Source organism: Podarcis erhardii (genome assembly GCF_964252035.2).
Source record: "Podarcis erhardii genome assembly, chromosome: 6".
Taxonomy (NCBI): Eukaryota; Metazoa; Chordata; class Lepidosauria; order Squamata; family Lacertidae; genus Podarcis; species Podarcis erhardii.
Window position 1 is genome coordinate 49,791,628 of NC_138510.1, and position 23,959 is coordinate 49,815,586.

Sequence of the window (23,959 nt, forward strand, 5' to 3'; positions counted from 1 at the left end):
AGGCTGCTCAGAGGGCAACGAGGTGCCTTTGTTTTCTCTTGTATTTGGTCCTTTTGCTAAATCTCACTTGGTGTGTGGTGCTGTGACATCATTAAGTGTGTATATTTGTTAGGTTGCAATGCCCTCCAACAGGTTTCCAGAGCATTTTCTGATAGTCCATTGCCCCAGATAATTGTTTACTTTCTATTTAGAGATGACACAACAAGGTTTCTATAATCTGGTGTAGCGTTCGTGGGACTTTATAACCTTTTGGAAAATTGTATTTCTGGTTTTGAATGGGTCTGTACCACCTTAAAAATCAAGCAAGTGAAGTACATTGAATGTCACAGAAAAGGGGCCTTGTATTCCTCTAGTCCCTGTGAGGGCAGAAAGGGAGAGCCAACATGGGGTGCCTACTTCTTGCTGCTCTGGAAATCACTGCAGGGTTTTGGGAGCAAACCAAGGGAAAAATTGGATCCAAATCCTTTTTAGTCCCCTGACACCCTTTCAATCTAGGGAGGAAACTGTCAGCCCTATAGCTGGCACAGTGAGAGTGCTCCTCCACTTTTTCTCTCACCTTGCTGGCAAGACCTAGCAGGAAAGCAGATTTGAAAGTTTGTTTGCCTTCCATTCTCCTTTTTTAAAAAAGGATTCCAGCCTCATTGAATTCAGTGGGGCTTACATCTCAATAGGCATGCAAGGGATTTTGAACTGTCAATGTCTGAATAGAGAGGTTATTCCCCCCCCCCCCCAGCTTTTCTGGATTATCTGTCATTTTGTTCCTGGCTGCTTCCTATGCTGCTGCAACTTGCTTGGCTAACAGCTACATATGTTCCTTTTACTGGTGTGTCAGTTACATGCTAGAGATGTATTAATTTTTTTCCAGGGGAATGAGGCAAAGGAACACTTTATCACATGGGGCTGTGAGGCGGGATTTAGGGCCTTATTCCATGATTATAATTTATCCTAATGTGCCCATTAATTCTATTTCAGAGGACTCTACACAGAAAAGGGAAAGACAAAGTAGGGAAAAGGCTAGTCCATGGGGATAATCAACACGATTCCCTCCAGACGTTGTTGAACTCCCAACTCCTATCAGCCTCAGCCAGTGTGGCCAGTGATCAGTGACGATGGGAGCTGCAGCTCAACACCCAGAGGACACTACTCTGACCACCCCTGGAAAAGACAGTCTAGGGAAGACCGTGAGAGCGAGAGAGGGCCAGGGCTGTGAAGAAAGAAGGTAGGAGGCAAATGCCCAGCCTGCAGCAACCGTGAGCAATATTTTTCCTTATTTATATTGCATTATCCATGTACCTGGCGTTTCACAAAGGTGAGGAGAGGTTGCTTTCTCAAGGGGCTTTACAATAGACAAAAGGGAAACGGAGGAAGTGGAAGGATATGAGATTGTTTAACATTTAAACAGATGGTGCTACACAGTTGCTGCTGCTTGTTTCCCTTGTGGGTGGGCAACAGTTTACTGTTAATTCCTAAGGATTCCCCCCCCCTCCCTTCTAGAGAGCTTGTACCCCACAGGCAAGAGGAAGGATTAAAAACACAAATGCATGCTTTATTTTCCTTTTCCACATACACCTTGAACAGGGTTAAGGAAAACTTTTTTTGTGTGCTGACTTTTACTATAAAATGAATGAAAGTCCTTAAATAGGTTGATAGTGTTTTGGAGGGGAAAACCCAATATGGAATTGTGGTTAAATCCAGTGAAGTCATTGTGTGAGTGGAACAGCTTAACACTCGTGCAACTGAACTTTCCCTTCCTTCTCCTCTCCTAGTGGACTCCCTGTACCCTTTCAAATCTGCTGGGGGGGGGAATCAGAGCAGATATCGGGGGATGTGGAGGGGAAGCAGCTGGAGGAGGAGAGGGAAGGGAAGTTCTGTGGCATGAGTGGAGGTCATTCAGTTTGTGCAGTAACCTTGTTGGATACAGATTTTACTCAGCCTTGCTTTTGACAAGAAAGGAATTCTAGCACTCTTTCAATGGAAGGAAGAGGTTGTTTTAAGTTACCTGCAATAGGAGGTCCAGCGAGGACTGCAAGGCCAGCAATGAATGAGGCATGTCCCAAAGCACTGTGGAATCTGGAGGCTCCTACAAACTCTACCTGTTGAAGCAATCAGTGTTATTTATATATTTTATAAATATTTTCAACACATTGTCCCCCATTTTGAAAACAGTTTGCATGTTCCCTTCATTTGCATGTTTAGAAATACATTTTTAAAGTTAATAATAAAAATAAACCATGTAGCCTCTGCAATTAAGCCATAGGTGACCAATCTCCGGCACAGCCAGTAGAGGCTTATGTGATGTGATAGGAACATGGGTCTTTCTCTGGCATAGACTTGAGTGGTGGTGACAAACCTTTTCCACCCAGAGGGCTACATCCTGACCCTTCACATACCCCAAGGTCTACTTTGACACCTGACTCCCTTATGGTAATGTCAGGTGACAACTTCAAAAGAGCTCACTGTCAGCCCCAATGAGCTTCTTGGTGCCCACAGTGAGTCTCACTTTTTTCATTTGCAGATTCTGTTTGGATTCAAACTGCACCTACAGATGGAGACTTTTCTGCCGCAGACAGGCAAAGCTATCTACAAGGCCAGTCTACAGAAGAAAAATGTCCATTTACAGGTACATAAACTACACATGCAGCAGACGTACAACTTCAAATGAGCTTCCTGTCAGCAAGCACACTTTAAGTTCCAGATCACAACCATATGTTTACCTATCCCACACTCCTGGCCCCATGTATAATATCAGGTGGGTGAGGTTTGGGGAAAATGACTGCACAGAGCAAATTAGGGTCAAATTGTTCTGTGAGTTGGAAGTTCCCCATACCTAGACTAGAGTCATATCTCTACTCCTCCCTGTTTATCCAGTGTTGTACCACTGCATTCTCCCCAGCTCAGTATATGAGGTCAAACCAACCCAAGGCACAGTGGACTATAAATGTATGTAGCTTGCAGTAGAATGGAACAGTCTCATATTTTAGACCTGTGACATGCTTGCTAAAAAGATTGGCTACCACAGGTTTAATCAATCTGAAATTAGAGGGGATGAATAGGAAGGGGACGATTTTCAGCAGGGAGAGGAGAGGAGAGGGCAATCTAGACTGGGAGAATGTTTCATATCAGAGCCCTACAACTGACCCCCCCCCTCAAGTCAAAGGGGTTCAATTAAGCACACTTTCCAAAATGTGATAAAAGTCATATGTAGTTTGGTTCTGAGGCTGTACAGAAGACTTGTTTATTTAATGCTTTGAAGGAAGAATCGCAGACTCAAAATGCATTGGGTTCAATCAAATAGATCTTCAGAGCATCTGTAAGGTTTTCTCTCTCATGTTCCTATGTATAAATGGAGCCTCAGGTATATCATGTTCAAAGCATTTTTAATTTTCTGGTTTATCCTCTGTGTACTGAAGTAGGTGAAAGTTTTGGATGGTCTGTGCTTTATAATAATTCTGGATTGCTTTGCTATTAGCCTTTTGATAATTAATTGCTTTCTTCTGCTTACCAGTACAGGAAGTATCAGAGCCAGGTATCCACCACTGAAAATGGCAAAGCCTACAGAATAGGTCATAAGTAATGGGAAGGTTGTAGCAAGAGGACACAGCAGGTTAGTGACACCACAAAAAATGAGGTACATCTTGTGGTAATGATACTTCTTGATCCAGTTCTGATCTGCAATCCAACCAGAGAGCAAAAGGCTGACTGTCTCTGTTATACCTAAAGGGAAGCAGAAAAATAATGAATTTTCAAACAGAATTTATGTAGTAGAAGCTTTGAAAAACGCAGATAAAAGGTCAGAAAGGAAAGAGTTTGTACCCTTCTTTTATTTCTGTAAAATACATGTGAAAATTCAAAATTTCAAGCCCAGAGGTTGGTGGCAGTTTACATGAAAAAAAAGAATGTCATTTTACTACCTTTTATTTCTTTAATATTTCCTTGCCGAGATCTAATTTGTTTTTTTTAAAAAAGGCTTTTGATTTAAAGAACAGTGAAGAACATGCATTAATTATTGTCAGAAGAATCTTTCTAATTTGTCAATAAAATTGAGGATAGCTCGGTTGTATTTATTTGTGCAATTTTAAAATATCCTCCCAAAATAAAATAAAAACAGCTCAGGAAACTTTCTGTCTTTTTTATGCCACTTCTAATTTAGCTTACTACTTGGTATTCTTATGAAAACATCAGTGGCTCACATTGATTGTTTTTGTTTTTGTTCAGGACTAATTTGTTGATCTGCTTAATTGAAAGGTAAGTGCCATCCATTAGAATTTTGTATTCCATCACTACTAGTTGCCAACAGTGATATCCTGGTAATCTACCCATGGGGGGGGAGTCTCAGGAATTTCCAGATTGTTATATGCCATTTGTGAAATAGATTATGAACAAATACTAAAAATATTTTCAAAGCCCTGGCTGTCTTTTCCCCTCCTTTCATTTTACAACAAAGTATACTGGCTGCAGTCTAGCAAACTTGTTTATGTAGAAGGTTACATGTATATATGCAGCCAGTTTCTTTGTGTTTTTTTTTTTTTTTTGTTAAGAGAAAGTTTGCACATTTGAAATTATGGCCATTTGCCATTACCTTCAGTCTGCATGGCTCATATTTGTATCCCTGCTCAGTAACTAGCTTTCTTAAAACAGTCACTTAGTTGCATGCAATTGCTGGGTTAGGGCCCAAGTCTCCAACTCCTACTTCTCAAAATTGCTTGCTGACAAGTACATTTGCCACAGATGTTACTCCCTTCATATGCCACTCTTGGCCTTTGGTTGGCAAATTTCAGATTGGAGGGAAGAGGAGTATTTTGGGTGGGTGACTGGCTTTGGGCTTGGAACTTCTACTTGCTGATCCCTATTATGTATCATTGTCTTACAATGGGAGACAATGGCTTCATTTAATAAAGTCTTTTTAATTACTGGAGTTTGTTTCTTATTTCATAATACAAATATCAAATGGGGAGGGGAACAGATTCTTTTCAGAACAATTTACTTAGAAGTTGATTAAGACACATTTTAAAAAATAGATGAGGTGGCAGATTAAACACACCAGTTGGCATATAAAACACACATTTGAGACAAAGAGATGAGATATATCCCATTATTCAGTGTACTGTATTTACTATTAACAACACTCTTTTACATTCTTGATGGCTGCAGCACACCAGTGTCAATGTTTCTAGGGAGCTATTTATTAATCCAAAATCATATTCAATTTTTCCCAGGATCATTTCTGTTGTGTTGTAATTTTTTTTATCCTTTCTTGTATTGCTATGAGATCTTTTTATAACTAATATTTTGATTTCATACTTAAAAACAACAGGTCTTTGGGTTGTTGTTTTTTAATAGAGTTGTATGTTGAACCATAAGCAGTGTTACATTTCTTTTCTACAGGAATTAGTTTCTCTTCACCCAAAGTGAATTATTAGTGAAGCTGTCATGCAGAGATCTTAAGAAAGCCACTTTAAAAGTTGAGTTTTTCTTACCAGCCATTGAAATGATGTAAGCAGTATCCATTGGCTCGATGCCCAGTGTTTTAGCTCTGGCTGCAAGGTGGAAAGTGGGGATAAAGTAGGCTAGCTGGCTGAAGAGAAAAGACCATGTGAAAATGTAGAAGAAAGGGTTTTTTAGCTGGGAAAAATCAACATGGCATTGCTTGCAAGAAAAAGGCTGCGGCTTGGAATTTCCCTCCTTCTTTGTTGGAAAGCAGTTTTGATTACCATTCCGATTGGGATGTTTGTTTTTGTGGCTCCCGTTCTCTGGCACTTCAGAACACTTGTCGTTTTCTGGGGCTAATTGTAGTCCAACATGCTGTAGATTGTTCATACTGATGCATTCATGATCGAGGGGATCTGATCTGTTCGGTTCTGTGGTGCCAATTTTATCTTGGCTGTCTTCAGTGGTCTCTGCAATTTTTAGGTGCACAGGTGTTTGTTTGTCTTCATGTTTAATACTTACAACTTTCTTTTTCATCATGTTAATCGGTCGTAGTAGCATGCTAGAAGGAACAAGGTTCAACATCACACCACCATATATCAGTAGGGCACCTAAATGATGAGACAGAGATTGAGATGTGACATTCTGCTGCAATAACAGGGAAATAGAAATGTTAATAAATTTTATTAGCACCCCCTCTGAAGGAACTTTTGGAGACTTTCAGAGGGTCTAAAATAAGTTAATTTTCAGTCATGCTGGGAGAATTGGCTTTCTTTAAGGCAAGATATCAGAGGCTTTTCTACTTCCTTCCCAGGACTCCCCAAGGAGTCTTCTTCCACTTTCAAAAGGTTTTCCTGGTACGGAGATGATTTGGGCCTTGAATGACAAAGATGTACACAGGAGTACCCCAAAGCTATGCACTTGTTCCTTTAAGGAGCAAAGCACACTCTGTCAGTGCTACTCTCTAGACTTGACTGTGCAGGTGGGAATGAATCTACTAATAAAGTGCCTTCCTGACTAGGAAGATACCATGGTCAATAGTATAAAAAGCCACTGAGAGATTGAATAAGAGTAGCAGGGTTGCACTCCCCTTTCCCACTCTCAGAGCCGATACACATAAGGTGGTAATTACAATGAAATGTGGGAAGTGAAAGCTACCAACCTTGCCATCCATACGTTTCTATCAGGACTTGAACAAATGGTGTGAGTATAACACTCAGTCCCATTCCTGAACGGCCGATTGCATTGGCTAGAGCCAGGCGTTTCTTGAAGTACTTGACAATCATCACAGCTGCTACCTGATACAAGCTAGCAAAACCCAATCCTAAAATGAAAAGAAACACATAAGAAAGATGCTCCTTCTTCTGGGCCCATCCGAAGGGTGGTAGGCAACCCTAGATTTGGGTGCCACATAACGAAAGGAGAGGGAGGGAAGCTTCTGTCGTACAGGCTCAAGTCATTGAGCGAGTGGAACTATTTTGTTGAATACAGCCCAAAATGTAACATCTTTATATTTTAATAAGCATATATATATATATATATATATATATATATATATATATATTTTCAATTTCAAAAGTAATCTTAAGAGCTGACAAAAAGAACTCCAGATGATGTCTTTCTCACCTTCTTCAATGTAATTCTTCTTCTTCTTCTTCTTTTTAGGGGAGGGTATGTGCAACAAAACATTTTTGTCTACCTACCGGGCACATATGAATGAAAGGGGGCACTTGCCTGTAGGTGCCTCCAGTAGCCCAACAGGTAGAGTACCTCCCTTAACTTTTTCTAAATTGGGCCCTGTGTCTCAGCAGTGCAGGGAGACCATTATTCATTCTGGTGGGGAAGGCCTTTGCAAAAAATAAACAAAAGCCCCCCCCCCCCAACATTAGCCTGACTGTTACTCAGTTTTTCTATTTCCAGTTAGACTTTTCTGTTACTGTGGCTGATTTTTAAACATATGGTCAAGGTACGCTCACCTGTCAGGAATCCCATAGACACACAAAGAAAGGGGATGTTTGTGGCCAATATGCTGATAAGACAACCAATGCCAACCAGGCAAGCCCCAATCACTGATGCTGGTCGTTCTCCTATAATTTCACATACTACGGTTACCAGTGGTGCTGCAACAGAGAAGAAAAACAGCTTCATGGTGGCTTGGGGAAAGGGGTACAACTGGCAGAAGGAGAGACTTGGAGGTAGGCATTTTTGCCAGTTTTAGGGAATATTGAACCTGGCATATGCTTAACTTTTGGAAACTCTATAATAGAGCTGTCAGGAGAATGTTTTCTGTTGCCTAAACAGAGCTGGAAAAAAAAACTTGCTTCAACATGGCTGATGAGAGTAGTCCTTAATATTAGTGGAGTTACTTATCACATGTGTATCCTCTTTTCTCCAGGGAGTTCAGAGTCGTATGCATGGCATTTCCCCTTTCTATCCTATGTGAGATAGATGAGGCTGACAGACAGTGATTAATCCAGTAAGTTCTGTGGGCAGCGTGAAGATTTCAGTGCAGGTGTCCCCATTTTAAGTCTGGCACTATCCGCTACATCAGGGGTGGCCCAAAGGTGGTCTGGGATCTACTGGTTTATCTCTGGGCAATTTGTGGGAGACTAGCAGCAGTTTATGTCCTTCCTTGCTCCACTGGGGAGACCTTTAGGGTTCAAGGAAAAAACAAAGTAGTTCCCCTAAACCTGAATTTTGCCACCATATTGACACATGGATGCCATCGATGTGCATCTATACTAAACAGTAATTTACACATTGTCTGTTCTTACATCCTGGTCTTAGATGCTTATAAGCTTTCAAGTGTTTTCAGGATGGCTGTATACATAGGTTAATGACAGTAGTTACTTAGGCTTTTCTTTTGTATTGTAAGCAACCCATGGTACAGCAAACAAATGCCGTACATGTGTAAAAAGCACCACTTAAAGTGTTTCTTCAAATACAGTATGTCTTCACCAAGTCATATTCAACCGTATTTGTGCTAACCTGCTAGGAATCGAAGTGAGGACATGATAGAGCCAATCCAGCTGATTTGTTCGGAAGAACCGCCAACATGCTCTTGAAAGGCCACAAAGAAAATGGCAAAGTTTTTCGCTGTTCCCATTGTAGATACATTTACCTTAAAAGAAACAAAACATCCAGTAAAATTGAAGCACATGTATTGCCTGCTCCCACTTGTCCCTGCCCTACAGAATGTAGCATTTTCCATTTTTAGAATAACACCTCTGATTCCCTGGGCAAATTTGTGATGGCTTTTAACTTTGGATCAATCACCGTTGATAGGAAACTAAATGAAATGGTGCTGAACTCCACTGAGATTTCCCAAGTCCAGAAATTAGCTGACCTAGGAGAAAAAGTAGCCTGGGAAGAGAGGGATGGATGGTGCAACATCCCTCCCAACTCTCCACTTCTCATTCCCTGACCCATCCATTGTGCTCAATTTATGGCTTTGAAGCAAGCATTGAAAGACACAGATTTGCAGCTTGTGGTTTAGTTCCATCCTGGCAAATTGAAAGGGAATTTTTGTTATGCATGAGTATTGAAAGTGTCTCATAGGCTGCCAAGGAAGTTCCCAAGGGGGAGAGTTCTTACTGGGAATGGCTTTAGTAAGAGAGCCCTGTCAGTGCAGACCAGCACTGAAAGGGAGCCCTACTTGCCAAGGAGCAATTGGGAGCAGACTTTTAAGCTCAATGTTGCTCCTTTTCAGCCATGTCTTTACCTGCCTACATAGGTTGTCCAGTGTGGGCTAGATGGGTCTGGTCTGGGGAAATGTCTCACAGGCAACATTGGGACCCCTGCTGGGTCTGAGGTCTCCCCCACCACTCTGTGGTTGTAAAATGTTAGGTGGGAGATTTAATCTCATGGCGTGCACCCCTCCCCTTAATGTTTCTCTTCTTGGCTATTAATATGTTTTGGGGGGTTGAGCATTCAAATTCTGTCGTTCCCCGCTGCCCCCAGTTTTATTCTGTGGCTTCTGAAAATGTACAGAGTGGCATTCAACTAAGTGGTTGCATGCATGGAACAAAGTCCACCTGTGCAATGGAACACTGCCCCTATGTACTCCCTGCACCCCCTTAAATTTGTGGGGAGGGTTAAGAAACCCCAGAAAAGTCGACAGTAAGGTCTTATTTCATGTGTGGACCTCATTCCCTGTGCAAATACCCTCATTTTTTTTACGTAAAATGCAATATACATAAAGGTGAAGGACTGTAGCTCAGTGGCAGAGCATTAGTCTCCCATGCAGACAATCTCAGGTTCAATCCCTTGTGTCTCCTGCCTGAAACCCTGGAGAGCCTCTGCCAGTCAGTGTAGAGAATACTGAACTGGCCCGGTATAAGGGAGCTTCCAATGTTCCATAACCAAACCTCCACAGACTTTGTTACAATTCTTACTTACCAGAAAAAAGTTAAGCATAATCATCCACCCCCAGCCTCCATCGGGAGCTTCTGCACCGTCGTGTTGTTTGGTGCTTTCTTCAGCTTCTGGCTCACCCTCTGTTCTCTCCATTCCTGCTGCAGATTTGAGCTCCAGCAAGTAGCTGCAATTGACTTTGTTAAAGGGCTCTTACACCCAAAAGATAATAGTCCACATTGCTGACAAACCCTCAAAATAAAAGCTGCCATTGCTGCTTTAACACGGTCTGCAGTTTTTCAACTTAAACATTAACCCAATGTTTTTAAACACTAAAACGGTGGTATCACCCTAGTGAACAAGATGGACCTCTTAATTTTACTGCCTTCCTAGTTGTTTTTGACTGCTTCAAAATTAAAAGGAAAAAAAATCAGAGTGGTTTTGTTTTTTTAAAGCTCTGTGGCAGTTAAGGGGTATTTTTATCAGCTAAGACTTTTGCAGCAAGATCCTTCTGCTTGACAAGGGAAGCCTCGGAAGTAAATGTCAGAAACTGTCCTGTATTGTGAGTCACACAACTGCTGCCTCTCAGGGAAAAGGCTTCTGAATTGACCCTAGTACATCCTGGGCAGGAAATAACACAAAAAGGCTTGTCTCCATAGTGCTTTGCTGAAGCCTGGGCTCTAGCATGTCTTGCATGCTTTTTAATTCAAACTCCAGGTTTCCCTTTCATATTAATTGTGCTTTGGTCTCAACTCTTGATTTCAGCATACACCTGGTGAGCAAAAAATTCAGGCATCCAGTAGGCATTAGTTTAAGGAACAGCCCCAGCACCTGAAAAGGCGGCTTGTTGAAGAGGACAAGAATCAGTTGCTGTTCTTCTGCACAGGCTTTTTAAGCAACTGCTTGCTGCATCAGCTAACTTCTACTAGGCCCTGCTTATTTATTAGCTTCCCCTGCTCAGGTCCCTCTCCCAACCAAGGTGCGCTAACAGCAGAGGCAGGAGCCTGGCCATGCCTCCCACATTCTTAATTCCTTCCTGCTAGAGGGTTCAGGAGCAAGGCAGGATTCATTTATACTGAATTGTGGAGTCGGAAGGGACCACAAGGGTCATCTAGTTCATGAGTAGGCAAACTAAGGCCTGGGGGCCAGATCCATCCCAATCGCCTTCTCAATCCAGCCCATGGACGGTCTGGGAATTAGCGTGTTTTTACATCAGTAGAATGTGTCCTTTTATTTCAAATGCATCTCTGGGTTATTTGTGGGGCCTGCCTGGTGTTTTTACATGAGTAGAATGTGTGCTTTTATTTAAAATGCATCTCTGGCTTATTTGTGGGGCATAGGAATTCATTCATTTCCTCCCCCCACCCCCCAAAAATATAGTCCGGCCCACCACATGTTTTGAGGGATGGTGGACTGGCCCACGACTGAAAAAGGTTGCTGACCTCTGTTGTGGGGCATAGGAATTCATTCAATTTTTTTTCTCAAAATATAGTCTGGCCCCCCACAAGGTCTGAGGGACAGTGGACCAGCCCCCTGCTGAAAGTTTGCTGACCCCTGTTCAACCTCCTGCAATGCAGGAATCTTTTGCCCAACATAGGGCACAATCCTGAGATTAAGAGTCTCATGCTCCACTGACTGAGTGCTCCCTTTTGTTCAGTGTTCCATTTTAAATGCCTGCCTGCACCTGTAGAAGCTATAAAGAGAACCTACAGTGCCAGTACCCCTACTAGGAAATGTGTGTTTGGACTAGTTATGCAATGTTCTTTGGTATGAAAGTAAATAATTGCAAAATAACCGTGACAGGTCAAAACACTGGCCATTTCCTCTTAATGGCTCCGTTGTACCTTTAAAATAAGAAACCCTGCATGTTTGAAGGTCAGCAGCTGAAACCTAGCTTCAGAGGAAGCCCTCTGTACCCTGATTATAAGAGTCTTGATATCATTGGCGAAAACAATGTCTTTTTTCCTACAAGTGGATTGAGCCAGTGCCCCTGGAGGTAAAGCCCTTGTCCTGGCTCACTTTGAATTATTATTATTTTTAAAGAAATAGCTCAGCATACCACCATTGGCATGAATTTATTTGATTTTTAGATTACACAATAAAAAATATTCCCTAGCACATGAAAAGGTAGGTTGGTTTTCATCTTGAGGAATATGTGATATTTCCTTCTTTAAACAAGTATCCATAAAAATAAATTTCTTTATTCAAGTATTCTAGGTTAGAAATGTGTTTTTGTTTTTTTAAAATAAAAACTACAGAAATTTGATTAAGATTTATCCCCCTGGGGTAAACACTTCATTTTACAGCAGTTACATCCAAAATACAAGTTGGATTGTATTTTTCATGCAGTGTATGATGCACAAGGTAAGGCATTTAATCATATAATTGTTTTGATATACTCATTAGTAACCACCTTTAGATGGTACTGTTGCTACCATTTCATTCCCTTTCCACCACAACACTTGCACAATGAGCAGAGATGCATACGTAAAAGGAATATAGATAAACAGCACCATATTCTAAACAGGGAGCATGTTCTCTCTCAACTACACAGGTATAAGTATGTCATCTACTAAACAATAATTTCTTGTAGAGAGAGAGCAAGGTATGTATGGATTCTGTGCATATTTTATAATTACATCTCAAAGCAGGTACAGGCATATGATAGAATGCTCATATTATTCAAATAATCGGTTTTATAGGGTAAAGATCCTTACTCAGGCTTGTAGAGTATGATTTGAAACTGCAGAAGCAGCTATCAGAGGCTCAACAGCAAGGAGCCTGTGTAGAATGTCAACTACTTCACATGAATTAGATCAGTGTTTTCCAAACTTGGCCCTCCCATCATCCCTAGCTAGCAGGACCAGTGGTCAGGGATGATGGGAGTTGTAGTCCCAAAATAGCTGGAGACCCAGGCAGATTTGGGAAACACTCGATTAGATTAAAAAGGGAAATGGGGCAGAGGGTAATGAACCTTGGCATACTCCACACAACTGCCACAAGGGACCCACTTTCCAGAACCTCCCTACCAGGTAGGAACAATCTGGACAGCTTCGAATCCAAACCCAGACAGATGGTCCAGGAAAATATGGTTAATAAGGAGAAGTTGAAAGGAGAATCAACAGGATCACCTTCATCTTGTATTTTCTGGCATAGTAATCTGCTAGAGCAGCTAATACATTTTACTTCAACTGGGATGGAAGCTAGATTGAAAAGGATTCTGTTATGTGTCGTGGCTATCCTGCTGCCCTTCATCCTAGGATTAGGTTGTACTTGAGATAGTGTTCTGATGAGCACAAACCCCACATTCCACACTTGACATGAGTCCCTACACTATTTTCTTACACACTGTAGTCATGTGCCTTTTTTAGAGTTAAGCTTCTGGCTCTATTAACACTTTCCATGAGTTAACCTATGGCAGAGTTTGGTCTGAAATGTATTGGTCCTCAGGACTCCAGAGGGGATTCAGATTTGTTCGTTCTTAGGATATCCTAAATGCTAGATGTATAGGTCTCTGGAATTAGAACATAAAATCAAGAATTGTAGAGCTGGAAGGGACCGCGAGGATCGTCTGGTCCAACGTCCTGCAATGCAGGAATCGTTTGCCCGTGGAGCTTGAACCTGCAACTCTGAGAGTCCCATGCTCTACTGACTGAGCTATCCCTGATTCATGAAATAGCCAGGTTTACTATCAACCCTGTGTGTATCTCTTGATCAGCTAGTGGAATTCAAGAAACTCAGAAGAGAGAGCTTTACAGATGGTAGCTAATACACTGCCATCAGCTAACAAGCAGATGACACAAAACAGTTTGTCTCATTAGTCATGCAACTATTATGGTCAAGTCCCTTTTAAATATGTGATTGTTAGTTTTGTACATAGAAGGAAGCTCAGTATACCAAACAACTGCATTTTCTTAAGACAAGTGAATGTCATTGCCTGGCTAGACACACCAAATAAAACAACATTAAGTCAAACGGTAGTGAACAAGCAGTGTGTTCTAGTTTGTTTGTTTATTTATTTATTGAGTATTGGGGCCACCTGGCAAGGTGCTCTCCCCAGCCATGTAACAGGAAAACATTCCACACATGATAATATGAAATGGCACAAGTTCAGAGCAATTAAGATTCCATACCAACTTGGGAGAATGTTTACAGTCCAATCCAGCTAGGTTCTACCTAGTGATACTGGATATTCAACCTGTATTAATCTGTAGAAGAGTAGTCCACAAAGGTGCATAAATGTCGAAGAGCAAGGAGTATTGTGGATGCATAAGGTTAAGATGCCATTTTGTGTACTGCTACTGTGATGCCATCATGCTTCTGGATCATGATATTGCTGAAAGAAACAGAAGGTTTGTTTTTAAACACACCACTTTCATAGAATGAAACAAGTCCCAACTGTTAACCAAAATAACTGCAGCCCACTGTTGCTGCCTTTAGATCTGTTGCTTTTCATATTACACATAGCTACTCTTCACTTGTCATCATTAGTAATACAGCTATAGACATTTTGATGACACCCCTTTAATTGCCATTATTTCAAATATTAGCAAAATCAGGTAGACTTTAAACCCAGAATTATTTATTAAACCTTTTTTCCTTGTAAACCTTATCAGTGCCCTATTTGGGCATTGGCTCTACTCACATGTTAACCAACATGGGAGTTGGGGTGCATCACTATCTTTAGAGCCCTTCAATTTGAGGCTCCACACACACACAGTTTAAAGTCCTGTGCAACTGGAGATCTAAATCCACAGGGAGACTCCATAAGTAGAAGCTTCCCATCTCAGACCTTCACCTTCAAATTCATGGAAGGCTCCAAATGTGGTCATGGTGGCATGCTGGAGGGGACAAGGCTTGGAAGCACACCCCTGCTTACAAGAAACCTAACACTTAAAATAAGGCTTAAACCAGCCTTATATTTGTGAACTAGCCTGGTACCCATTTCATGCAGGCAACTGAGTGAACTGGCAGAGGAGGGATGGTACACTCCATCCCTCATCAGTGCCCAACACAGAATGCAGCTCTTCACACCTGCCAGCCCCAGGCAGACTAGTTACTGGGAAGTGAATTTACAAGGCTGCAATAAGTATATGTTTAAAGCTTAAAATTAATCCTACAGAACTCCAAAGTCAGTGAAGCCACATGCACCAAGGAAGAATCTTTCAATTTATTCCATGAAATCCGCATCCTAAACAGATGATCCTATTTCCTCTTATGTTTGCCACAACCCATTAGCAGAAGAGAGCAAATTATTCCATAGCAGAGGGGAAACTACAAGGACAACATGCAATATGATCAACATGCAACATGCAATATGATCAAAGGAGGGTGCAGCACTATAGCTAAGAAAAGTAGGAAGAACAATAACCTACTTCCCAGCTACACTGAAAGCCTGATGGCAAAACACATTAACTGAGGCTAGTTAAGATCTTTGTGTCTTCTTCACTCTTAAGAGTACTTTTGCAAGTTGGCTCAAATTCCAAGAACTAAAGATCAGAAATTGAAGCTGTTCTTTCCAAACAAGTTACCATGCACATGGAAGACAGAACCCAGAGAGCAGTAAGGATTAACCAATTTATCCATATGAGAAGGCAACTTAAGCAATGGGCCTGTCATGTCAGTTAATTTGTCTTAAGTAAAGGAAGTAATAGCTCCAAATACACATACCCAGTATCTGATTCGAGGCACACTACAGGAATATCTGTTGGATCAGATGTCAGTTTGGCTGCTTGCTGGGCTAGAACAGATATCACACCTGCATGTTCATCTGAGAGGGTACCACGACCTAGAAGACAATGGTTTATCATTTAAAATGAGTAAAGACATACAGGATGTGGTCAGTTCAGGGATGCAAAACAAAAAATGCTGACTGAAAAGGGGGAAACCAAATGTAGTCCTTAACCAGAGAATTTTCAATTCCATAAACTGAAAATAATAAAGAATGGATGCCAATTGCAGTATTATGGAAGCTTGGCAGTTACAAAGTAATAATTGATGTTTTTCAGGCAATCATCCAAGTGCTAGCATTTCACATTTTTATGAATATTTTTTACACAATATAACATTTAAACCACATTAAATGGGCTCTTAATTTCCCCATCAAATATTTCAAATTAAATATATGAAAGTACTGAGACAAAAAATCTGAAAGTACTGAGGGTTTTTTAAAAGCTTTGTTTACTTAATATATGTAAAATAAACATACTAAGTTGCATCACTCTCTAAGGCAACAAAAATTTCCTGATGCAATTTACCCTAATGGGCAAATATTTTTTTCCAAATAAAAAATATTTTAAAAACCCAAATAACTATTCCTTTCCTATTTCTTCTGCCCTTCTTCCTCACTCCCATTCCATATCCCATTTTAGCACCCTTTCCCCATATTTCCTTTTCCCCCTGCCTGACCACTATCTGACAGTCTGACTTGTTTACAGCTGCTAGGGAATGGTTAAGTGAAGGCCAAGAAGGTCTCAGACATAAGGAACATCTGTCAAGTTTTCTAGGACACAGAGATTTTATAGAGGCAGCCTTAAGAAACAGAGCCACTTGAGGAAGAAAGATGATATGCAAGATCTGTTAGTGTTGTTGCGTAAGAAAGTGAAGAGCGTGTGCATAGGGGGTTAAGGCATAAATGAGCTGAATTGAGAGGAGGAGAACTAAGTCCCTGCCTTGCCAAAGTGATCCCTGTGTCATCACTTTTACAGGTCACCTTTAAAGAAAACTAATAGCAAGAATTTTGTAGCTGTGTTGGGTTAGTGATTATTAACTAGCAGTACGTTTTAATTTGTCAAGCCTTCACAAATCTTAAATAGAAGTGTTCAGAAGATACAGGAGCATCCATTACTGATTTACTTGAAGCTAGCTGGCTGATCTAAAGTCATTCACTATAGCTGTGCACTTTAGAACCGTGCAATACAAGGAGATTGTATTAAGTTGTACAAGTTGTCTAGATAGCAATGCAACTACCACATAAGCAAGCAATAGGAGGTCTCTTATTTGACTCTCTTTGCTGTTAATGCTATAACTACCAATCTGACTTTGCTTTTCAGCTACATAGGTAACTGTTATGCACATACACCCAACCAGTGCTTTTTTTCTTTAAAAAATGTTTAGGGGTACTCTCATTTTCCTACTCATATTGAAATACTGCCCCTCAATGAGGCCAAACTTAGATTCACAAAATGTTTAGGGGTATGCGTACCCCCAGAAAAAAAGCACTGCACCTAACACCAGCCATCCCACTAAGTTCCTAGTTGTGGACAAGCGTAGCATTTTGGTAAAGAAACCATCTGGGTTTCTCCTCTTACCCAATAAGTGTATCTCATAAATTCAATAAGAGACCAGGCTAGGTGCTTGAAGAGCTCTACCTTGGTCTGACACTAGGAGGAGACGAGAGGAGAGAACAAGTTGAGGGAGAACCACAGAGGAAGGCAAGGGATCTTTAAGGGGGTAGCAAGCTATTTTTTAAAAACAGGCAGCATCTTGGACGTCATGGGAACATGCGATAACAAGGTGTCAGCGTTACTTACAGCCCAAGTTGAGGCCCTGGGAATCGGTGCACAGGACTCCTGCAATGGAGGGGTTCTTCATTCTAACGGAGGAGGAAACAGCAGAGATCAGCGACTGCTACTGTACCGGATGCACCCGAGGAAAGAGCCGCGTCACCCTCCCCGCCGCCCCACGACTCCTCCGACGGCCCTTTGGCAAAAGGGAGAAGGCCCGCCCGTATCCCTCCCCACCCCCCAGCACCTACGTGTCTTCTAAATGATGCTCCAACGCCCCCTCCATCTTGCCGAGCACCGCGATCACTTCCGCATGCGGGAGTGGTGTTTTTTGTCAGCTGACTTGTAATCACATGATGGCAAGGGGCTGGTACGGTGGCTCATCAGGGTCAGAATTCCTGGAGGCGAAGCGTTAGCTGATGGGGCCGCAAGTGTTTAAACGCCGGCTCGGCTCTCACGAATCACAAGGGGGTGAAGGGTCCTTCCTTTTCCTTTTAGGAGGAGGTCCATCCGCGGAGCTTATTTCCCAAAGAACATGTTTAGTAACGGAGTGCCACTGAACTTCATACCACAGTCCTTCTTTATTTACGAGCCTGTTTATTTTTATCCTGTTTTTTCGGGCAAGTGTTGTCGCCCAAAATCCGCTCACATCAATAAAACGGAGGCCAGACCCTGACACCAGGCGTGCAGATTTAAAGGATTTTACTCTCAGGAAAGGGGAGTGGCTGGAAAATGTAGGAAAGATTCTTAAGCCCCAAAGTAGAGAGCTGTAAACAGATTATATTTTTTTATCTGTTTCAGGCCAGGTGGCTGATACTCAGTGCGTATAAGCTAAACAAGCTATAGCTTAGGGCCCCACCAAAAATTTAAAAGTATTTCACTATTAATATTCTTCTTCTTAATTGTATTTCAGTTCAACAATTATTTTGATAAAATACATATTTTGTTATGTGCAAATGGCTTTAAATACCTATTAGGTCCATACATATAGCAGACATGTCCAACATCTGTCGGGGGGGGGGGCTTAATCCGTCCTGCCAGTTGGTTTAACCCGCATACACATAGCTGTCAACTTTTCCTTTTTATTGTGAGGAATTCTATTCGGAATAAGGGAATTTCCCTTTAAAAAAAGGAAAACGTTGACAACTATGTTAATCTGGCCCCCGTGGTAGTTTATTTTCTGGGGTAAAGTTTCCCAAAAAGTTCAACAACTTCAATCCTAAAAAAAATGTCAAATGTCAAGAACTTTTGGTCGGCCCTCATGCATGCTCACTTCATCAAATCTGGCCTTCTTTGAAAAAAGTTTGGGAACCCCTGCCATATAGTATATATTCAACACAAATAAAACAGTGACAATTTGTTGTTGACAAAGGACAGCTGGACATATAAAGGGCCCCATTACCTTCAGTAGCTTGGGGCCTCATCAAACCTAAATCCGGTCCTGCTGATTCTTCTAATGATATATATTGGAAATTTGTGTTTTTATAGCAGATTTCAAGCATGCAAATCCCCAACAATCATTACAACCCCCGTGTAAAGGAGGCCAGTATTTACTAAGGATGGCAAGTGGGATGAGGTAGTGCTCTGAGAAGTGGTGGCTGTGAAGCTATTTGGATCCCCTTTACGGACACTATATCAGCACAGAGATAATGAAACAGAACGTTCTTAGATCCATATTCACTTAAAAGTGCAGATAATAGTTTGAATAGGGAACTCTTGTCTTAAACAGCTCCATGCACACACACAAAAACACACCATGCATCAGTGGCGTAGCGTGGGTTGTCAGCACCCGGGGCAAGGCAAGTAATTTGCGCCCCCTAACCCTGGATTTGCGCCCCCTAACCCTATCCCTAACCCTAACCCCCAGATGTTGCGCCCGGTGCGGCCGGCCCCCCCTGCACCCCCCACGCTACGCCACTGCCATGCATGTAACACACACAGAGAGAAGAATCCTTATAATTGTGGCTTCCTCCTCACACAGCTACAATTCCCAGCACCCTTAACAATCTCCACTTCCCGGGATTCTGTGGGGGGGGGTGTGCTTTAAATCTATGGTGTGTATGCAGTCCCAAATTACCCAGGATCCCATTGACTATGAATATGTAATAATAAAGACACATTGAAATGAATTTTTGGAAGGGGAAAAACAAAACAAAAAATTAGCAAGCAATCTTGCTCAAATTATCCTTTTTATGCTGCCCCAGATTTTGTGTTCATACTATCCCTCTGTGGCTCAGGCATAACAAAATATGATTGCAGGCTTCTTCTTCTTTTTTAAAAAAGACTTACTTTTGTTTAGATTTCCTACTTTAAATGTAAGGATATTTGGTTCTATGCTTCTGAGATGGATGTATTTTAAAACTAAGATTCATGGTCACTCTTTTCTCTTAAAAATGGCTACTCTCAGAACTGATTTTGCAAACTCCTTAGCAGAATCAGGCTGCAGTCCCCACTCCTTTACAGCTCCAGCTGACTTGCCCCCAAAGCCATATGTCATTACTGGAATTGAGTACTGGGTTCTGTGTATTAAATCAAATGCCACATTAATTCTTTTGCTTCAGCACTCTTTCCCTGATGAGCATGTCAGAAACGAAAAGAGTGATGTCTCTATTGATACTCCCAATTGCCTATGAGGATGTAAGATGTGTATAATTCCATCCATCTTAAAAGCACAAGCCGAGAGTGAAAAACCAATTGACTTACTTGGGGGAAATAAAGGTTTATCATTTTGTGGACAAGTAACTATGAACAAGAGAGAAAGTTCCTTCATCATTCTCCACAGTCCAGAATCCAGTGTGTTAAACAGCTCTGGAAACAGCTCTGATCCTCTCTACCCCAGCAGCTATACTGTATGAGGCCACTCACCTGACAAACAACATCCGAAAAAGATGTTTCACCTATGCACACTGGATACCCAAACATGAAAATCCATATATATTCCACCTCATTCTCATGTGCAGCATACAAATGCATTCTGATTACAGCAAGCTAAACATTTACTGCAACTCTCTGCTCAACTGATTTATATCAACAAGGTGCTATTCCAAATCGTATACCGCTTTTCAGCAGCAACAAATAAAGTTTGAAAGTGGTTTCCATCATAAAATAAGATTCTATCCAAAGCAAGACTTAAAACTCATAAAAATCTAAACACAACTTTAATACTTTAAATCAGCTAAAGCAACAGCAAGATACGAAGAAGAAGAAGAAGAAGAAGAAGAAGAAGAAGAAGAAGAAGAAGAAGCAGCAGCTCCTCACAAATCTGTCAGATAAAAAATAAATGATATAGCTGTTTGTGAAAGGTTGCCAAAGAACATGCAGCCTTCCCCCAAGAGGGCATTCCACAATACTGCAGGCACATCAAAGAAAGCCCTGTTCCTATTTGTTGTTTAGTCGTTTAGTCGTGTCCGACTCTTCATGACCCCATGGACCAGAGCACGCCAGGCACTTCTGTCTTCCACTGCCTCCCGCAGTTTGGTCAAACTCATGCTGGTAGCTTCAAGAACACTATCCAACCATGTATTGGATGTTCCTATTAGATGACAATTTAGCATGCAGTTCAGTAGTAGGGACATGGGTGGCGCTGTGGGTTAAACCACAGAGCCTAGGACTTGTCAATCAGAAGGTCGGCAGTTCGAATCCCTGCGACGGGGTGAGCTCCCGTTGCTCGGTCCCAGCTCCTGCCAACCTAGCAGTTTGAAAGCACGTCAAAGTGCAAGTAGATAACTAGGTACCACTCCAGCGGGAAGGTAAATGGCATTTCCATGCGCTGCTCTGGTTCACCAGAAGCAGCTTAGTCATGCTGGCCACATGACCCGGAAGCTGTACACTGGCTCCCTCGGCCAGTAAAGCAAGATGAGCACCACAACCCCAGAGTCAGCCACAACTGGACCTAATGGTCAGGGGTCCCTTTACCTTTACAGTGGTACCTCGGGTTAAGTACTTAATTCGTTCCGGAGGTCCGTTCTTAACCTGAAACTGTTCTTAACCTGAAGCACCACTTTAGCTAATGGGGCCTCCCACTGCTGCCGCGCCGCCGGAGCACGATTTCTGTTCTCATCCTGAAGCAAAGTTCTTAACCTGAAGCACTATTTCTGGGTTAGCGGAGTCTGTAACCTGAAGCGTATGTAACCTGAGGTACCACTGTACCTTTACCAGTAGTTTGGCCACACAGGTAGATCTAAAAGCTTTAGTTTTATGAGGCTGTATTTAGATGACAATTTAGCATGACAATTTAACAAAAGTTGCACACAGACCTTCGAATTCTTATCCTAAAACCTCCAAGGTAGCATTTAGTGACATGGCCTGAGTTTATTTATCTCTCTGTGATATCAGAGGAGCTAGGGCAGTGCATACGCAGATGACAGATTCATTAACTAGAAGTTGGTGGGGAGGTGCAGACATGGGGAAACAAATCAGGTTATGCAGTGAAAACATCCCTGTTGTGTACAGCAGGGGAAAAATGAGACTTGAAATGCAGTGGGGGGGGGGGGGGTTGGACGTACAACCTCAGTGGTTTCAAACTGCTAATGTGTACATAGCTGTAGTGCAGATGAGTAATTTATTATTTGGGGTTAACACAAAATCCAAGTTGGACACAGATTTATCTCTCAAACAAGCATGAAGGTTGCTAAAAGAAAAACACACCTGGATAAAACTGAACAAAATGCTTTCAGATAACAAGATAAAGTGTAAAGCCCAAATAAGCCCCAAATACATATTTTCCCTTTGTGTTTCTGGCATGGGCAGGATAAGAATCTCACCTGCTTATCCTCCTAAATCCATCAGTCCATGCCATACAGACTTTTATAGAAGGCTCTCTTTTCAGGCATCAGTATTACACCTGCCTCCTCCAGTTTTCTCCATCTTCCATGTGACAACCCTTTAGATATTTGAAGATGGCCATAGCATCTGCTGTGTCTCCTCTTTACTAGACAAAGCATACCAAATTCCTTCAACTGTTCCTCATAAGGCTTGGATTCCAGACCCTTTATCATCCTGGTTGCCCTCCTCTGCACGCATTCCCACTTACATTGTGGCACCCAGAACTGGATACAGTATTTCAGGTGTGGTCTGACCAAGGCAGAATTAAGCACTAGTCTTACTTCCCTCGATCTGGACACTATTCTTCTGTTGATGCAGCCTAGAATAGCAGTAGGTTTTTTTGCTACTGCATCACACTGTTGACTTGTGTTAAGCTTGTGATCTTCTGAGACTCCTTGATCCTTTTCACATGTACTTGCAAGCCAGGTATCCCCCTCTTATATTTGTGTAGCTGGCTCTTCCCACCTAAGTGTAGAACCTTACATTTGTACCTATTGAAATTCATTTTGTTACTTTTGGCCTAGTTTTTCAACCTGTTCAGATCATCTTGAATCCCTATTCTGTCTTCTGCAGCATTGGCTACTCCTTCCAGTTTGGTGACACCCGCAAATCTGATGAGTGTCCCTTCAATACCTTGATCCAAGTCATTATAAAGATGTTGAACAACAATGAGGGACCTGCGGCATCCCTCTTGTCCCTTTTTTCCAGGATGACAAGGAACCATTAGCGAACACTCTTTGGGTTTGGTCAGACAACCAGCTACAAATCCACCTATAACAGTAGCTTCAACCAGCCCTCATTTTACCAGCTTCTCCACAAGAATATCGCTGGAGACTTTGTCAAAAGCCTTACTGAAATCAAGATACACAACATATATGCATTTCCCTGATCCACCAAGCTTGTAACTCTATCAAAAGCAGAAATGATTGATTTATATACCGCTTAATAATCATTTTAAAATGTCAATGTGGTTTACATAAAATGGTATGAAATATTAATTAAAAATAGCAATAAAAGCAGACTTTTAAAACAGTAGACTTCATAAAGTTATCAAAATATAAATAAAATCAAGAGATTTTTTTTTTAAGGTAGACTTGCCCAAACAAAAAAGTTCTTAGCAAGTGCCAAAACATTGCAAAGAAGGCATATGCCTACTATTAATAGGCAGGGAATGCAAGAATATAAGTGCTGCTTCACTGAAAGATTGATTTCTGCTGCTTCTCTGCTCTCCCCCAGGTCAAGAAGCCCCTGTTGTAGCAGTTGGAGGAGGGAGGAACCATTGCTGGGCACTAGATGGCAGCAGTTTCCAAACTGTTTCAAGTTCTCTTTGGGTAGCAACAACAGCTATGAGAACATCATGGGATATATTGGTTGAGAGTGCATCAACCATTAGGTAACATCGCTACATACACTTCTTTTTTTAACAGTTTCTTAGGTACTATTTCTAAAGTTCCTTAACAGTTGCAACAGGAAGCAGACAAAAACAAAAAAAACGCTTAAAGGTTTTATGTTCAAACAAGTGGTATATAATGGTTATTAATTAAAATAAATCAAAAGAAAGAATATTAAAAGAAATAATATACTCCTCTGCCCCATCCCAGGAACACCCCAGAACAGCACTACACTGAATACATTGTCTTTGCTCCTGAGCTTTTTGAACACGAGTCTCCTGCATTGGCTGCCACATGCTTAAGTTTATTCATGTTCCTCCGGTCCATCTCAGGTCTACCTAACAGCGTGTACCAACAATCTTCAACCTGCTTAGTATGGTTGAGGCAATGTGCTTGCTTTGCAAGAAGGATGAATACAGCTGCTAATGTGATTGCCAAGTGGGCCATGATTGTTGTGTG

At 41.6% G+C, this 23,959-nt stretch overlaps 2 protein-coding genes and 2 long non-coding RNA genes across 5 annotated transcripts in view; 1 reads left to right on the forward strand and 3 right to left on the reverse strand.

The window, feature by feature from the left end:
• LOC309344311 overlaps positions 1-4,915 on the forward strand; it is a 23,534-nt gene extending 18,619 nt beyond the window's left edge. For both annotated transcript variants that reach the window (XR_014157680.1, XR_014157681.1), the window contains exons 2-4: positions 973-2,620; positions 3,506-3,604; positions 4,216-4,915. This is a non-coding gene — a long non-coding RNA (uncharacterized lncRNA). The remainder of the gene's footprint in view (positions 1-972; positions 2,621-3,505; positions 3,605-4,215) is intronic.
• The window catches only part of SLC16A4 (solute carrier family 16 member 4), a gene marked incomplete at its 3' end in the record, with an annotated part of 16,695 nt that extends 3,067 nt beyond the window's left edge, over positions 1-13,628 (reverse strand). The window contains exons 1-7 of the mRNA XM_081866582.1: positions 9,826-13,628; positions 8,416-8,548; positions 7,404-7,547; positions 6,590-6,751; positions 5,478-6,038; positions 3,503-3,714; positions 2,000-2,093 (exon numbers count right to left, since the gene is read on the reverse strand). Coding sequence (XP_081722708.1) covers positions 2,000-2,093; positions 3,503-3,714; positions 5,478-6,038; positions 6,590-6,751; positions 7,404-7,547; positions 8,416-8,548; positions 9,826-9,936 — 1,417 coding nt within the window. The 5' untranslated portion in view covers positions 9,937-13,628. The remainder of the gene's footprint in view (positions 1-1,999; positions 2,094-3,502; positions 3,715-5,477; positions 6,039-6,589; positions 6,752-7,403; positions 7,548-8,415; positions 8,549-9,825) is intronic.
• Positions 1-19,083, reverse strand: part of LOC309344461 — a 124,311-nt gene extending 105,228 nt beyond the window's left edge. Inside the window, exon 1 of the long non-coding RNA XR_014157746.1 lies at positions 19,041-19,083. This is a non-coding gene — a long non-coding RNA (uncharacterized lncRNA). The remainder of the gene's footprint in view (positions 1-19,040) is intronic.
• LAMTOR5 (late endosomal/lysosomal adaptor, MAPK and MTOR activator 5) lies at positions 13,773-17,644 on the reverse strand. Its single transcript, XM_081866584.1, has 4 exons — positions 17,537-17,644; positions 17,313-17,374; positions 15,451-15,568; positions 13,773-14,116 (listed from the first exon to the last, which is right to left on the reverse strand). The coding sequence occupies exons 1-4, from the start codon at positions 17,569-17,571 to the stop codon at positions 14,056-14,058; spliced, it is 276 nt and encodes a 91-aa protein (XP_081722710.1). The 5' UTR covers positions 17,572-17,644; the 3' UTR covers positions 13,773-14,055.
• Positions 19,084-23,959: the final 4,876 nt, after the last annotated feature.

Excerpts from the sequence above, each read along its gene's own strand:
- LAMTOR5 (XM_081866584.1), bottom strand. The coding sequence starts at position 17,571 with ATGGAGGGGGCGTTGGAGCATCATTTAGAAGACAC. Across the intron at positions 17,375-17,536 it reads GAGCATCATTTAGAAGACAC|AATGAAGAACCCCTCCATTG; the intron begins GTAGGTGCTGGG and ends CTCCTCCGTTAG. Across the intron at positions 15,569-17,312 it reads CCAGGGCCTCAACTTGGGCT|GTCGTGGTACCCTCTCAGAT; the intron begins GTAAGTAACGCT and ends ATTGTCTTCTAG.